Source organism: Cnephaeus nilssonii, assembly GCF_951640355.1.
Source record: "Cnephaeus nilssonii genome assembly, chromosome: 14".
In the NCBI taxonomy this organism is placed as follows: domain Eukaryota; kingdom Metazoa; phylum Chordata; class Mammalia; order Chiroptera; family Vespertilionidae; genus Cnephaeus; species Cnephaeus nilssonii.
The window spans coordinates 22,443,871-22,460,747 of record NC_137085.1 but is presented as its reverse complement, the minus strand read 5'-3'; the positions used below and the strand labels follow the sequence as shown (position 1 = coordinate 22,460,747).

The 16,877-nt window shown below is 44.8% G+C and overlaps 1 protein-coding gene across 2 annotated transcripts in view; it reads right to left on the bottom strand.

The window, feature by feature from the left end:
• The window catches only part of ABCA1 (ATP binding cassette subfamily A member 1), a 330,657-nt gene that overhangs the window by 90,540 nt on the left and 223,240 nt on the right, over positions 1-16,877 (bottom strand). For both annotated transcript variants that reach the window (XM_079790446.1, XM_079790445.1), the window contains one exon: positions 1,379-1,540. In XM_079790446.1, the coding sequence (XP_079646572.1) occupies positions 1,379-1,444 (66 nt within the window). In that variant the 5' untranslated portion in view covers positions 1,445-1,540. The remainder of the gene's footprint in view (positions 1-1,378; positions 1,541-16,877) is intronic.

The window sequence follows — 16,877 nt, the reverse complement described above, 5'->3', positions numbered from 1 at the left end:
AAAGCCAAATGGTATCAAGTGAAGGTCATGGGAAAAATGGTTGGAGAACTGAACCCTCAGAACATAGGCTGTCCAAACTCACAGGATGGCACCACAGCATCCCCTACCATATTCACATCACTCCTCATGGTTTGGGTTTGGCTAAAGCCGTGGTTGGCAAACTGCGGCTCGCGAGCCACGTGCGGCTCTTTGGCCCCTTGAGTGTGGCTCTTCCACAAAATACCACGGCCTGGGCGAGTCTATTTTGAAGAAGTGGCGTTAGAAGAAGTTTAAGTTTAAAAAATTTGGCTCTCAAAAGAAATTTCAATCGTTGTACTGTTGATCTTTGGCTCTGTTGATGAATGAGTTTGCCGACCACTGGGCTAAACAATGTCAGCTGTCTTACCACATTCCTTTAAATTGCATTGGTTTTGCGATTTGGTTTGCATTTAATTTTTAAGTGATCATATGGTTTATAATAGCATATACAATAAGGGGGGAGGTGTCTAGTTTCACATATGTACATATTTAAGTAACATTATAATTAAAAGAAATTTAATGAACACAAACGGACCTTAACATTTTTATTTTAGAAAAGGTCCAAAGAGTATTCTAGTCTGAGAAACTATATTAACTCCAAGGTCCCTCCTAGCTCTTTGAGTCTAAGAAAGATGATCATTTTGGTTACGTTAAGCTCCGTTAACACAGCCAAGTGGGGATGCGGGCTCAGAATTCAGGAAAAAGGCAGGGCAGAAAACAGACTTAGATGCTAACTACAGAGAGGTACAGCTACCCAGGAGAGTAGATGGGATTTCTAAGAGTGTTCAGAGATAGAGAAGCAAAGAGCCCGCACTGAGCTTCCAGGAGTTCACCATGCCTTACAGCTTTCGTCTCCCTCTGTGGAAAAATACCCTTCACCTACGCATTACAGATGATCTAAGAATTACCGCCCCATCCAGGCAGTGAATGGCTTATAACCCTCCACAGGAATAAAACAATGTTCCGTTTTATTTTCCTCCAGGCTGGCAGTCAAAGCTGAGAGAGTCCACACTGGCACTAAAAGATCCAGTCTCTCTACAAGCTGGGCCATTAACTCCCTTCATGCCCACTCTTGGAGAGCCACATGGCCCCCGGAGCTGTAGGAAAAGGAGGCGAAGGAACGGCTGGGGGCAATTCTGTGCCACGTTCCAGAGGTCGGAACTCACGCCTGGGCACTAGCGTAAACCCAAAGCTAACATTTCTGCCCTCGATAATAAGTGATAGAGCCCACCAGGGCCACATTCATTCAATCACTTTGAGAAAACCAACAAGACTTCCTTTCCTCTCTTCCAATCCCCAAGTCAAAACCACGAAGTAAAACATGGGAGAATGCCCTCCACCCCAAGAAACCCAAGCTTACTGTTTGTCTTCTTCTGTAAGTGAAGTTCTTCCACAGCAGCAGCCTGAGCTGAGGCCAGCACGCCATGCTAGCTCAGCTGGCACCCACCGCAACCTGAGCGTGGCTGGGAGCGTGGAGGCAGTGGCCAGAGCTCACAGCAGAGACGCTGTGGCTGGTCATTAACTGAAAGATAAAGCAGGCAGGGAGAGAGCTGTCAGTTATTGCTGCGAAGCCAGACGTACGCCAATGAGGGCTGTTGCTCCAGCCTCCTCACCTGAGCCCTCAACCCCAGCCCTGCGTCATGACTGCTTCCCAATAGGTCCCCAATAGGTCACGAGTCCCCGACTTCCGGCCTTGGGGCTTCTCCAGTGCACAGGGATTCTGGCAGTTTTCTGGGGGCAGCCTGGGAGCTAGCTGCTATAATCCTAATCATTTTCGCTCCACGGGTGTGACCATTTGGGGATGAAAAAACACACGTATGCAAACAGATTGAAGTAAGCAATCTGAGGTGGTGGACACACTGAGTGTGGAAGTGGCGGCCTGGCATCCCAGGGACCTGGCTCCCTTCTCTGCGGAAACGCCTCCCCTCACATAAAAAGTCAGCGGCATTTATAAAGTTTGCCTTGAACCTGGTCTAATTCATGCCATTTCCTTCAATTCGCTCAAACAACACTGTTGAGTCGTTCAAATGATAAACAACACCACTGGCAAAGCGGTTTCCCAATCTGGAAAGCCCCCGTGTGTTTTAGGATGGCTGTGAATAAACACCGAGGCAATGCTGCTGACACCTGGCTCCCAGGTGGTGAGGGCAACCCCCGTGCTGCGTGTCTTCGCAAAGAAAAACAACATCCCGTGGAGAAACAAGTCAGCTAAGGCGGGTGGGGAGCATCGCCTGGGAGACTGACAGGCTCCCACTGCCCAGGCATCTGTACCCTCTGGCCTTGCTCCATCTGCACCTGCACGAAGGGCCCAGCTGCTTGCTCCTTGCCAGGTGTCGCAGGTGCCTCCGTGGAGGCCTGCTTGGCCGCGCTAGGAGAAGGGGAGGTGCTCGTAAACAGGGGATACAACATTTCCACGTGTCCCAACTGCCCACGCAACAACCGTACTCACTTAATGCTGGAATAATCCCAAGTAGTCCTACGACAGTTACAGTTGGGGGAGGGGCAGAGAAACGAAAAACAGAAGAAGGGAGGGATACACAGGCTAAAGCTGGGCCCTGCTGGCACTCCACAGCCATGAACCCTCGGCGGAAACCAACTTGACTTCTAAAGTGGCTGTCAGTCAGTCATCGTGGCGGGTAGTGGAGTGAGGTGGGAGTGGGATTTAGGCATGAGGAACAGTCAGCAAAAAGAGCTAAGCATGTAGTGACCACTTGTGGACACAAAACAAGGTGGTAGGCTAAAAGTCCATGAGTGCTAATCAGATCTCAGCGCAAAGGCCAGCCCCTAGTAGGCTCTTACCCTTTTGTCCCCCACTCCACAAACACTTGGATTAAAAACTTCTAGAGAAGAAAAGCGAGTGGAGGGAATTCGCAGTATCTGTGTAAAAGGCATGACCCATTCATCCATTATGTATTCAAATTCATTCCTTGGCAATCCAACAAATTAGGAGTTCTTCTGATATACTCAAGACATGTATATATCCTAAAAGTTCTCACTCCAAAAAGAGGAAGAGGTAAACCAGCACCCAGTTTGCAATTTGTTGTTTAAAAGATAACTGGCCTCTGAGCAGAGAGAGCAGGGTGTCATTGTGCCTGTAATCCCAGTGTTTTCCGAAGTAGCCTAGGACAGGGCTTACATTCCAGAAACAGTGAAATAAATTATTAGCTAGTTTTTCTCCTGCAAAAGCGACTCTCCAGCAATCGCTTAGTTGATTCAGAAGCGACATGAATCTTTTCAGATTTCCAAGGCAACAGACAATGAGGAGGTTAGAACACAAGTTTGTAATTTAAAAAGGGAAAGTGTAACCTAGTACAGAAAGCCCAGAGGTGCATTAGCCCCAGCTTCCCACCTATGTACCCTTGCACAAGCCTTTCGGGAAACAAGTTCTTTTCTCCTATCTTATCTTTCTCTGTTCTATTGGTATCCCCCCGCACAGAAATGGCTACATGCTGTCCAGACATTCTTTTCTATTCCATTATTTCTAGCAAATCCATCGGGTGGGTGTCTGGAAAGGTAGGAAGGGCAGAGTAGAAAAGACAATATAGAAATATCCTAGTGTTGGAGTCCAAAGCACAGAATTGCCTCCGCTACACCTGAGTGGAGAATCTCAGAAGGAGGGAAGACACACCTCTATAAAAGGCTCGCAGGAGGAGATGTGGGGTAGAGTATTTTCCTAAAATTTGAGTTTGTGGGTTTGTAGATGCTGGTTCTGACCTAGGGACCCTCCAAGGGACCTCAGATAGGGTGAGCAAGAAGTAGCCCAGAGCGGCAGTAGAAGGTTCTGCTCTGGCTTTGCTGGGTGCCAACAGGCAGGCTTCTTGCCCCAGTTCCCGTCCCCCGTTGGCATGGCCCTGGCCACCCACGTAATTCCCTCCTCCCACCTCAAAACGCAGTGATCACGGGGAGGAGCAATTCTGTCCAAAGAAGCGGGTTTGGCAGAGCCCAAACCCCTCTGCTCAGGTAACTGAAGCCAAGGGGACATTTCTACATCAGCTTCCCAAAAAGCGAGAGAACAAACAAACTGAAAGCTATGAAGAAGGCAGTACTGTGTACTAGATTTCTCAATGTTTCAGAGCTAGCGGCACACTCACTCCTGCCCTTCTGCACATTTCCAGTTACTGGCTGGAAAGGATCCCACTTCACAATCACTGCCAGTCCACAGGCCACTCTCACTCGCACCGGCCGCGTCGATGCGCTCCCTGCCCCCAGTCCTACCTACCCCACTCCCATCCATTTACCACAGAGCAACCAACGCTAGTCAACTGCACCAAGTACATGAAACACTCCCCCACTTAAAACCACCATCCGAGGATCAAGTTCGATCCTCACTGTAGTTTACCTCGTGTCCCTGTTGACTCCTCGCTCGACACTCCCCACCTCCTGATGCCTGGAAAACTCCTTACAGGCTCTGACTGGGCCACACTCTCTCCTGTCCCTGGGGCTTCCTGGTGTGACCCTGGTCCTAGCTTAGGTCTCCATTTAGCTGTCACTGGGTCAGGATCCTTTCCTGGTCCCCTCCCGGACACTGACACCCGTGCTCTGCGGACAGCCTGCTTTCCATTGCTGCGTGTCTCCCACATTCTGAGTGCCAGCAGGGGCCACTCCTGTCCCTAGTAAGGAAAACAGTAGCTGGTACAGAGGAAGCACTCGGGGACTGTCTGCTTAATTAATTAATTAAGAGGTGGACATGAGAAATAGGGTTTCAGACTCTAAGGGTGGTGGCATGTCTGGGCCTGCAGTAACCGATTTCTCAAGCTTGATTAACTAACTCGGGCAAATTGTCCCCAGAGAGGGAGCTCCATGTTCAGCAAGCTTCCACCGCACACTCGGGATGGCCACGGAGGACTGCTGAGTTTCCCAGGTGACTCCTGCGGCGTCCAGGGAAATGTAATTGAATCTAGGTCAGCTTTCCACAAACAGCAGGTATAGCTACGCATGGAGCAGGCCCTCCAAGGCCAGGGGAGCCACGAACATGCTTTTGGCCACGCTTCATGTCCAAATGCTCCCTGTACTCTTGCCAGGTCTCGTTGTTAGTCACACAGGTGGACCACCCTTGTCCAAATTTAACAGTTTCCATACCCTCACCTTTCTTTTGTACCTGGAGGAAGTGACTGTTCAAACTTTGGCCAATGTTTGAAAGAAATTTTCACTTCAAATGCCATCTTAAAGCTAGTCATATCTAGAAAATACAACAGACTGCTAAAACATGACCTTCTAAAATAAAGATGCTCAACATCATTAGTTGCTGAGTATTACTTGACCATAAAAAAAGAATAAAATCTTATCATCTGTGACAGCCTGGATGGACCTAGAGAGTATTCTGCTCAGTGAAATAAGTCATTCAAAGAAAAACAAATACCATATGATTTCACTTCTATGTGGAATCCAAAGAACTAAATAAACGAACAAACAAAATAGAAACAGACTCATAGTTACAGAGAGCAGACGGTGGTTGCCAGAGGGGAGGGGATATCGGGGACTGGGTGAAAGAGGTGAAGGGATTAAGAAGTCCAGATTGGCAGTTACAAAACAGTCATGGGTATAAAGTACATCATAGGGACTATCATCAACAATATTGTAGTAACTTTGCATGGCGCCAGGGGGTACTGGAAATACTGAGGGAACACTTTGTAAAGTATCTGATTGTCTCATTACTATGCTGTACGCTTAAAACTAATACAAAATAATACTGAATGTAAATTGTAATTTAAAAATAACATTTAAAAAGAGAAGAGAAAGCAGACAGAATCCTCCCCCTATTTTTAATTGCTTTTGCAATAGACCTACAGATTTTCCTTAGGCTAAAAGGAGAAACCCCAAGCAAAACCGGGTTTTGTTATAATAAAAGAAAAAATTAATTTAATTTTTAAAAACCCCAATGAACTACCACCACACACCCACTGGAACTACTAAAATGTTTTAAATGTTAGTGTTAGCGAGTATGTGAAGCAATGGGCACCCCATACACCACTCGTGGGAATGGAAAATGGAACAGCAACTTTGCCCAACAGTTCCTGTAGTTACACACAGACTGAGGCTACAGCCCAGCCGTCCCACCCTAGGTATAACAGTGCCCCTTATCCGCAGGGGAGGTGTTCCAAGACCCCCAGCAGATGTCTGAAACCACAGATAGCACCAAAGCCTTTAGACTATGGTTTTTCCTATACATACATACCTACCGTAAAGTTTAATTTATAAACTAGGGACAGTAAGAGATTAACCACAGGCACTAATAATCAAGTAGGGCAATTATGGCCAGATAGTCTAGTACAAGTTATGTGACACTACTGAGTAAAATAAGGGTAACTTGAACACAAGCACTGCCATACGGTGACAGTTGATCTGATACCGAGATGGCTACTAAGGGACTAACAGGCAGGGAACATATATAAAGTGTGGGTATGCTTAACAAAGAGATAATACATGTCCCAGGCCTTACAGAACAGGATGGTGCAAGATTTCATCATGCTACTCAGAATGGCAGCCAACTTAAAACTTATGAATTGTTTTGTCATGGAATTTTCCATTTAATGTCTTTTGGACTGTGGTTAACTGCGGATAACTGAAACCACGGATAATGAAACCACAGATAAAGGGAACCACTGTATTTACCTGAAAGAAATGACAGCGTATGCTCACATAACTGTACATGAATTTTTGTAGAAGTCCTATACAGAACAGCCCAGATTGAAAACAACCCAAATGCCCATCAACTAGTAAATACATTACAATGGAATACTACTCAGCAATAAAAAGGAACAACCTACTGATACACGCAGCAGAATGGACCAATGTCAAAAGCCTCAGCTAATAGAAGCAAGCCAGACACAAAAAACTACATCCTGCAGGACTCCACTCATTCTCACATTCTGCAAAATGGAATAATAGAGACAGAAATCAGATGAGTGGTTATGGGTGGGGGAGAGGACAGACTGTAAAGGAGCACAGAATGATGGAAACATTCCACATCACAGTTTTGGTAGTGGTTATATAACTATTCCCATTTATCACCGAACTGCTCACTTAAAAAGGATAAACTGAATTGTATGTAAATTATATACATCAATAGCCTGACTTTTCCTCCCCCCCCCCCCCCCCCCGCCCCCGCAACCAGAACAAGAACTTGCCTTCCATTATAATACTTAACATTCTCCACAAGTCCAATCATACCTCGGAAGACCTAAGAACTGGATGGTGTAAAGCTTGATTATTGTGTAATTCCCCAGGAAGGTGAATAGTGAATCAAATATTCACCATCTATTCATTGAACAAACAACTGTAACCTTAACTTTACAAGACTTCTATTCGCCACAAATACTGATTGAGTTCCTCTTATGTGTCAGGCGCTGTTCTAGACACTGGTGATTCAGCAGTGAACAAAAGAAGCCAAGTCCTTGCTCTCAAGGAACTCCAGCAAGGAAGTGGAGAATTTACAAATAACAGTGGGTGGTTACAGCAGCGGGTGGTCGGAATAATGAAGAAAAATAAAACAGAGTAAGGGGACAGAAAGCAATAGGGGGAGCGTGACTCCTTTCTGCCGAGACACCCTGGGGACAGTGAAACAAGAGGGTAGGCCATATGCTACTTGCAAAGGGGTCTCCAAGTGACAGCTGGAATTGTGAATTGTTTTAACGTTTCCCTAAACCAAAACGGGAAATGCCAGAGAGACTCAGTGATGCTGGCAAAAGAAAAACATATCCGTTCACAGGAAGCTGGTGTGAAGGGGGAAGTGAGGACCCCCGTCAGCACCTACCACACTGCCCCTCCACCCCGTCTCACCAAAACGACGCGCCCTTTTGAACCTCACAGGTAAGTTTCAAAGAGAGATAAGAAATATAAAAAAGAAAGGAGAGGGGGAGAGGAAGACATGCTGAAAGCACAAGATGGGGGGGTGTTTTTTCCCCCACTTAGCAAAGTAAAACAAAAAAACAGGAACTACTTCCCGTGACTACCTCTTCTTTTTAGATGGAAGCTCAACCCTAAATCTAGAGGGCATGGCCTCACATGCCCGCAGTGGTCTTAAACAAATTAAGAGTTCCTGTTAGCAGTGCCAACATGAGCATTTTTTTTATTACATTTCCTTCAACATTAAAATCTTGTATTAGGAGATAGAAAGAATTTGATGGATTTTGGAGACCCGCTCTCACCCCACACCTGCTCCACTCTACAGAGAAGCTGAAGCTCCCCAAAAAGTAAGTGTCTTGCCCAGAGTCACCCCCTAGAGTAAGAGCCGGCCCCTAGGTTTCTCAGGAAATAACTTCCAAAACAACCGTTGTATGCCCTTTCCCACCACGGTATTTCTCCCACAACAGTTTGTTCTTCTGAATAGTTCACAACCCAGAATGTGCGGTGAGCAACTCATTTTCAGCCATCAAAACAGTGGCTTTATGAGAGCCATTTCTCGAAACTCCAGATTAATTAATAAGTGTGTGTATGCGTGTATTCTTCTCTGTCAGGCAAATTTCCAGATGGTTACCAGAAGTGAGACTGACATTTCTGACATCTATCAGTATTTCCCTTGATGGATCTGTTCCTACATGTCTTCTATCAATAAACAGCTAGCCAGGAGCCCACAATGCAGGAGAGAGATGTAAGGCAGGATTTAACTATATCACATACAAACGAAAATGTATTGGTGCTGAAGCTCAACCGATTGCCTACGCATGAGATGTGGATGCAAAAGCAAGAATTACAGATTTGTGCATCTCATCTCCAGAGAGGTGCGGAGGGTCCTGGAAGCCCAACAGATGTGCTTGCTTGGGGAAAGGTTTTTTCTCTCATAGCCTCTGAGCATGTGTGTCTGAGCATATAGCCACATTCAGGAAACAGGCTCATGAGGTAACTGGAAGTCAGAAGACCAGGCCGGAAGATGCTTACTGCACCCATGACTGAAGACGTGGTTGAGGCGGTGGGGATTTCAGTCATCCTGTGATTCCCCCCCGCAGTCTGACTTGTCAGCTTTATTAAGCCTGAGGCTAATTTAACTGCCTCAGTTTAACTTTTCTGGCCTCCAGGTGCTATTCAGCTCTCGAGCCTTGAGGTCATCCTTACTAACCCTTAAATTCCCCTGCACATTCCCAACCATCCTGTAGACCCACATTTTAAGTAAAACTGCCCTTATAGTTGCCATTAGGCCATTAGAACCCTGCAGAGAGACCAAGAGCTGGTCCTCAGTCACCCATGGAATTTTATTCTACTTAAGTAAACGATAACACTTAAATACTCAAATTTGAGGAGGCAATGAGTATAAGAGGTCCTCCAAGAATAAAATGAAACCATTCTGTCGACTCTGCTATTGCACTACCCAGTTAAATAATATAGATCCAGTGAATTTAATCAATGCCAGCACTCTGTAATTTAGAGGGACTTTTTTGAAATTACCAAATGCGTCACCTCTACTTGGTTATTAGTGGCAATACATTTATAGATAACTGCACACTCTTCTTATACCCTGGGATACATTATTCAATTTCCTGGACAAAATTATTTGCTAATAGCTAGTTTTCAAAATGAGGGCTATGAAATAAATACATAAAAACTAAAAGTTAGAAGAGATCCACGAATACTGTAGAAATCTGTAACTGGCCTTTGAGATGCATTAATTTCTCAAGCATCAACAATTCTATTTTAAAGAAGACTCAAGAAATTTAAATCTACTATCATGTCACTGACATTTGTAAAACTAAAGATCCTACTCAACACTCAACACTCCAGTTTCTACTTGCTAAAACAGTCTTGGGACTTCTCAAACTGCCAAGGGCCAGGGTTTCTGAAAGCAAATCTGTACTGTAACCCAGTTCTTGTCTCATCGTAGAATTATGGAGAAATTCTAACAAAGGGTTAGATAGCCCTTCTTCCTCCTGCTGATTTCCGCTGAGCACACACACACACAGCAACCTTCAAAGGAGGGCTTCACCAAACAATACAACTCTTTGCCTTTTCCCTGGTTGGGGGTACGCAGAGCATAGGAAAAAGAACCTCTCCCCTAGAAAAGCAATCAACCTGTCACAGAAAGTAAAAATTCAAAACTTTTCAACCACAATCAAAATGCCAAAATAAGTGGGACCTGCGGAGAAGGAACTACTGGTCAAACACCCTGAGCTATAGAAGCACCAGCAAAAAAAGACTCCACCAACAGCCCTATAGTTACAGATAAACTTGGTCGGATAATGTTCCCTGCTGTTGCAGGCGGGTTTTCCAAGAGAATTTTAGGAAAAAAGGCTTAGTGAATATATCAGCAAAAACTGTTTTGTTTGGCTTACATCTCTTAGAGGGTCAACGTCTTCAGACATACTATCATCTCCCAGCCCAAAGGGTTTATTTTTATAGAAATCCCAAAGGATTTGGGGGACACACAAACCCAAATCCCTCCGCTGCCTTCCCTTCGTTTGCCCCCCTACCACCATGCAGCAAACGCCCCCAAACATTCTTAACGCTTTTTATGTTCTAAAATTAACTGGCCCAGTAGAAAGAAGGGAGGTTTTGGAGTCAGAGAAAACTGGGTTTGAATCCTGACTCTGCTACTCAGCAGCTCTGGGACCCTAGGGACTCTGAACCCCTGTATCCTTTCCATAAAATAGAGCTAGTAATGTACATAAAACATTTAGCCAGTTCCAGTAAACAGTAGCCATTATGATTAGTGCAGCTGACTTCACAGGGTAAAGCACTCATCAAGGGTGGGGCACGGAGTGGGCGGTTTATTAAAGGAATCTCTCTTCCATCTCCTTTGTCCACAGAAGGTACTACACACACCCCCGAGCCCCAATGGCCTTTCCAGAACAAACTGAAGATCTTCCCAGGGCCCAGCTCAGTGGAGGATGTGCGAGGGTTACCCTGATGTTCTAGTACCACCTCTGTCATTGTTTTACCATAATACCCCCTTTGGGGGGCTCCCACCACTCACTCCTATTATTCCCTCCACACTCATGGAAGTCAGCCCCCAGGTTCCCCGGAGGCACACTGCCACGCTTCCTTCCAGTCTTCAGCACCTGAGTTTTCCTCTCTACCCTACTTACTCCGGCCTCTATGTCAATTACCTATTTGGCCTTATAAATTCCTTCCTCTGTTCAGCTCTCCCTATAATCTTCTCCAGAGCACCAACGTATCAGGTGCTCCCTGCTAAACTGTGAGTCATGTGCAGCGAGCTAACGTGTCTCAGCATCTTCTTATCCTCTGCCACGCTGAGCCCAGTGCCCAGGAGGACTCAGTGCTCCGCAAACATTTGTAGAATGAAGCCCTCAGAAGTCAGACCCCAGGGATGGGAGAAAAGAGTAAAAATAGGTTCACTACAGTAACAAGTCAGAAATTTCATTAAAAGTAAAGGTTCGGGTAGCCTAAAACCATGACAAATTTTCCAGCTGTGTTCAAAGCAACACGAGTTCAGGCAGGAGTGCATGTCATCTGGCTTTTCTCAAAGCCGCTCTAATTTGTTGGAAAGGACATTCATTTTCATCGACTTCACGTGAGCAAAGAGCCTATCATTCACTGGACTGAGGCTCTAGAGCCCTTGGAAACATGCTAATAAGAGCACCTCTCCTAGGGGCTCAACCCCAATACCAGACTGTCAGCTTTGGTCAGGAACACTGAGCTCTAACGTCATAGGCTCAAGTCAAGAACTGGCTTCATGAAGCCTATCAACACCTGAATACAAGTTTTCTACCTCAACACTATTCCCTTTATTTTTGCCCAAACCAGTTCTCTAATCTCCGGGCTCTTGTCCAGTTCTAGTTCATAGAGTCTATGGCCAAATCCAGCAACCTTCTTCGGAAGGTCCTCTTTCACCACCCAGCTCTTGGGGAGGGCAGGCATGTGTCATGTGAGCCGGACACCTCTGTTTCTGCAGCCTGGTGAGGTAGGTGAGAATGTAGTCAGGGTTCCAGAATAGTCAGAGAAGCACAGGATCTAGCCCTGCCCTCCCAACTTGATAATTGAACTCCTCTGTGATAACCAAAACAAACCACTTTGCCAGCTGCCTGGCTAAATTTAGGAGAAGAAAGAGGAATAAAATCACAAGTTTAAATCCACATACTTGTGATTTTGAAAAACAAAAACGGAAGGATGTTAGTTCTTAAAAAAATAAAATTGCTGGTAATATGAACTCCATTACTTGAAGTCTGGGAGGATTCTCCCAAAAGAAATAGATCTGTTTTATTCCAATACCAGAGGCCCGGTGCACGAGATTCATGCACTGGGGCAGGGGGAGGGTCCCTCAGCCCGGCCTGTGCCCTTTCACAGTCCGGGAGCCCTAAGGGGATGTCCACTGATAGCTTAGGCCAGCTGGGGAGTCAGACATCCTTAGCGCTGTTGCAGAGGCGCTCGCCAGCCTTGAGCTGGCTCCTGGCTGAGCGGCACCCCCCCCACCCCCCCACCCCCGGTGTGAGAGCACACTGACCACCAGGGGGCAGCTCCTGCATTGAGCGTCTGCCCCCTGGTGTCAGTGCACATCATAGTGACCAGTAATTCAGCCGTTCGGTCGATTTGCATATTACCCTTTTATTATATAGGATTATCATGATTCTGAGTATGCCTTCTAGAAAGCCCTACTATCATTGAGATGTTCACAAATCAAACATTTTCTATGCCCGATTAGTAAGTGCTCAAGGAAAGGTGAAAGGACACTCAGGGGTGGAATTCCTGACAGCCTCCTTTTTCCAACCGTGGTTTTACAGGGGCATTTAAAAGTCCAAACGGTTCAGTCTCCCAAGGGGCCATTGCTAAGTGTCTACATCAGGTGAGTGCCAGGGAGTCCCCAAGTGGAGCTCCACCTAAGGACAGTGTCCCGCAGCCTCCAGGGCACGTCCACTCCCCTTAATGGAGGCCATTTGAACCAAGTGTCAGAAAACCCTCCATTTGCTCAGCAGAGGAGAAAACCATGTTGTGATCATGTGAAATGTGACTAGAGTCAGAAACTGGAAAATGGTCTAACACCCCTCAATTTACAAATCCTGCAAGCAGGGCTGACAACTGAAAAAACACTATTTGACCAAAGGCTTTCTTTATCTTGAACTCAAGTTCCTTACGACAATTAACACAATCATTGAAGGTAAAAACAGGGGGGGGGGGGGGGGAATCCTGCCTCGTATCACAATCAATCTTATCTGGCCGAAATTAACAGAGTTCTGCACTTTTGCGCAAAGGAAGTGGTTCTAAGAAAAGACTCGTCCTTCAGGACTTTTGTGATTTCCTTCCAATTGGAATCTACAACCAAAAAGCAATTTTTATTTGAGAGAAAAAAACCAGGTTGAAAAACCCCTTAAGATTCAGATTGGACCAACAGAAAGAATAAGTAAATGAGGCCAGTCCAATATTTAAGGATTCGGGCTCCATTTTAAGCAGAGAAGGATAGACTTCCGTAGATGATTTCTTTATCCTCTCCTAAAAAAGGACACTATACTATTACCCAAAATTCTGGTGTAAAGAAGCCTGGATTAAAAAGGCAAGAGGGCAAGATTTTAATTTTCAGTCAATCACAAATGGGGAGTGAATTTAGGCAAGTCGTTCTACCCCTTTGAGCCACAGAACAGACAACCTCTCTTTATGACAAAGAGGCTGCACCAGATGATCTTCTGAGTCTACGAAAACTGCCTGCAGCTTGGGTATCGGACCTGAGTTTGAATCCTGGGCTCTGCCATGAGCGAAATGTGTAAACCATGAATATGTTATTTAGCTTCTCACTGTGTCAGGTGCACCAGCTGAAAAATAGGCCACCTCAATGTTTCCCCAAATGCGGGCGAGTTATACAAGATGAATTTAAGCGTTACTTAGAAAATTTTAGGAGATGGCCAGGCACAGAATTAAACACTGAATCATGTCATGAGAAAATTCTGTTCTCTTCAGCACTTCCTTAGCCGTTAGAGAAAGGTTATCACATTAAAGAGAATGGTTTTGATTGGTCTTCTCGTCCACACCTCTTTAGCACAGGCTAGTTCCCCTGCTCAACAAAGGAAGAGCATGTCTCAGCTAGCCAGTGCCTTAGGAAAGCGATTTTATTTTATAGATAGTTTTTTAAAAAGATAATGTGGTCTTTATTGTATTTATTTTTAAATATATTTTTATTGATTTCAGAGAGGAAGGGAGAGGGAGAAAGATATAGAAATATCAATGATGAGAGAGAATCATTGATTGGCCGCCTCCTGCACATCCCCAACTGGGGACTGAACCCGCAACCTGGGCATGTGCCCTTGACCGGAATCGAACCTGGGACCCTTCAGTCCACAGGCCAACGCTCTATCCACAAACCAGCTAGGGCTGTAATTATTTTTTAAATTACCTTCTATTTGAGACAAATGATACCAGTTTCCAATTTAGAAGACCAATATAAAGTTAACTTTAAAAATATATTGGTAATTACAAAAATGAGAGTCAATTTAAGTAACTTGAGTGGCTTACTTGCTATCTATCTCAGGGTTACAGTGAAGATTAAACGAGGAATGTAGGGGGAGACTGCCAGGTTCTTGTCTCAGCATTAAGAAGGGTTCAGCAATCTGGAGAAAGGCTGTGTGTAGATTAAGTAAGAGTCCAAAGACAAAAGATAATTTTGAAAGGCATTGGGAGTCTTGGGGGAAGTGCCCTCTAGCCACTCCAACAGGTGATTACATATGTGACTCAGCCCTTATTGAGCCCCCAAGTTTCATCAACCTTTTGATGAAACTCTCGTAATTGTGACATGCTGGAATTGGCTTCCGGCAGAAGACCTAGTCCACACGGGGCTCTCATCTACCCATGGTCGATGGGTACAACTTCAGCCAGTGAGGAGCATGAGTAGAAGGTACAGTGCAAACAGAAGCGACCACTGAGAATGGATGTGACTTTCCAGAACAACGAGGAGCCAAGAAGGTGTTCTAGAGGTAGAACTCAGAGAAAACCTATAGAGGGAGATTTAGTTAAATACTTATTGAGCCATACTATGTGTTAATCAATGGTGAGAAAACCAGGTGCAGTTCCCTCAAGTATGCCACACAATCTCGGACAAAGCTGTGAAAAATGGTCAGAGTCTTATTTCAAAGAGCCTTGAATGCCAAGCTAAAGGTCATTATGGTGGCAGATCCTTAAAATACTGGCATTTGCTCAGCACCTAGTACTTTATATAGTGCTTGAAAAATATTTGCTGAACAAAATGAACTTTAGTTCAATGGTATTTTTTGTATATTAACACACTTAATGTATGTATTTTATAAGTATATTTTAAATATTCTATCTTCCTCTTCCCTCTCTCTTCCAGTACCAGAGATCACACCTCACCCCAGCAAAGATAAACTGCTACCTCCATTACAAGGACCTACCTCTGGGAGTGGACGAAGGTCTACAGGTCAATCTAAACTCATTAGTCTGAGGATTCACTTTCTCTCTGCCTTTCCCAGGAAGGCTACTCCCACCACCAGTGTTCCCTTTATGTCAAATTTGTATCATTTAAATACAAGAGCCAATTCATTTCAAGCTGCCATACCCTTGCAGATTTGTTTTCTTTCCAGCTTGGTTTGATTCTTGGCAAAAACAATTATTCCCAACCTGGCATCCTATAGGAATTCTGCAAAGCAAGTGTAGGTAAGGATATGAAACCCAAACAATTTAGCAGCTCCTTTCTCCTCCCATGCCCCTCCCCCCAGTCTTGCTCCTTTTTCTCCCTTCTGCTTCCTTCTAGTCCTAATTTATTATGATTTCTGAAACAACAAATTCATGGCAATGCTTTAAAAAGCTACTCTCAATGAGTCAGATATTTAGAAATATCCTTATAAGGTTAATCCAATTCTCTAGGATGAACATTAACATTCCTTTCTTGGAGGATAAATGAGTCTTAGGAGTCAGCTTTTCTTTTTATCACACACTAGAGGCCCGGCGCACGAAATTCGTGTGCAGGTATGGTCCCTAGGCCTGGCCTGTCATCAGGGCCATCTCCCCCAGCTGTCGGCCCTGCCCCCAGCCGCCACCCACGCCCTGTTCCCCATTAACCCTCAGGCGATCGGAGCCTGAAGGCCAGGGGGGAGGGACCGAGAGGTGGTCAGTGCACCTCATAGCGACTGGTCGAGCAGTCGTTCCACCATTCGGTCAATTTGCATATTACTCTTTTATATATATAGATTGGCTTAACAAGACTGCAATATAAGTTTAAGAAGCAAAGCATATACCCAAAATGGAGATGTCCAGGATGGAGAGCCCAAATGAACATTTTATTCCAGGGAGACTCTCCAAACGGTGAGTCGAGGGTAAGATCAATGTTTCACTGTGTCTCACTATACCATGTTTGCTCTATTGAAATTTATTTAGATGAACTAACTCCTTCCTTTATATTTCAGAGGAGAATTTCCTTTTGGTCCTATGACTCAAGTCTTCATCCACCTAATGCACATAAATAGGCAATTTCAACAACTTTCTTTCCTTCTTCCTCTCCTCCCATCATCTTTCTTTCTTCCGTCATTATTCTCATGGGAAATCCTTTTATGCATTCCCTGGATGTTTCTCCTCTATCTTTCAAAACCTGTTACACTAATGTCCCTCAAGCCACAATTCTGGGCAGCTCCAATCAAAGGATCAGCTTCCCTTTTCCTAAGTGCAGACCTAGAGTTAGAGGATGTAAAAGCCTGAAGGGATCCTTAAAATCCAAGTACTTCAGCCTCTTTTATTTTAAAAACCAACAACCTAAATCTCAAAACAGTAAAATGACTTGCCCAAGGTCACATGGTTCCTTTGTATGTTACTGGGGTTATATGCAAAATATAATTATATGTAAGATTGTAGGTATTTGTAATTAAATGTAAAATTTGGAGTGTACATGCCTATGTTTATTTTTTCTGAAAACAGAATGCATAACTTTCATCAGATTCTCAAGGTAATAAAAATTCTTACCTATTAAATATAACTAT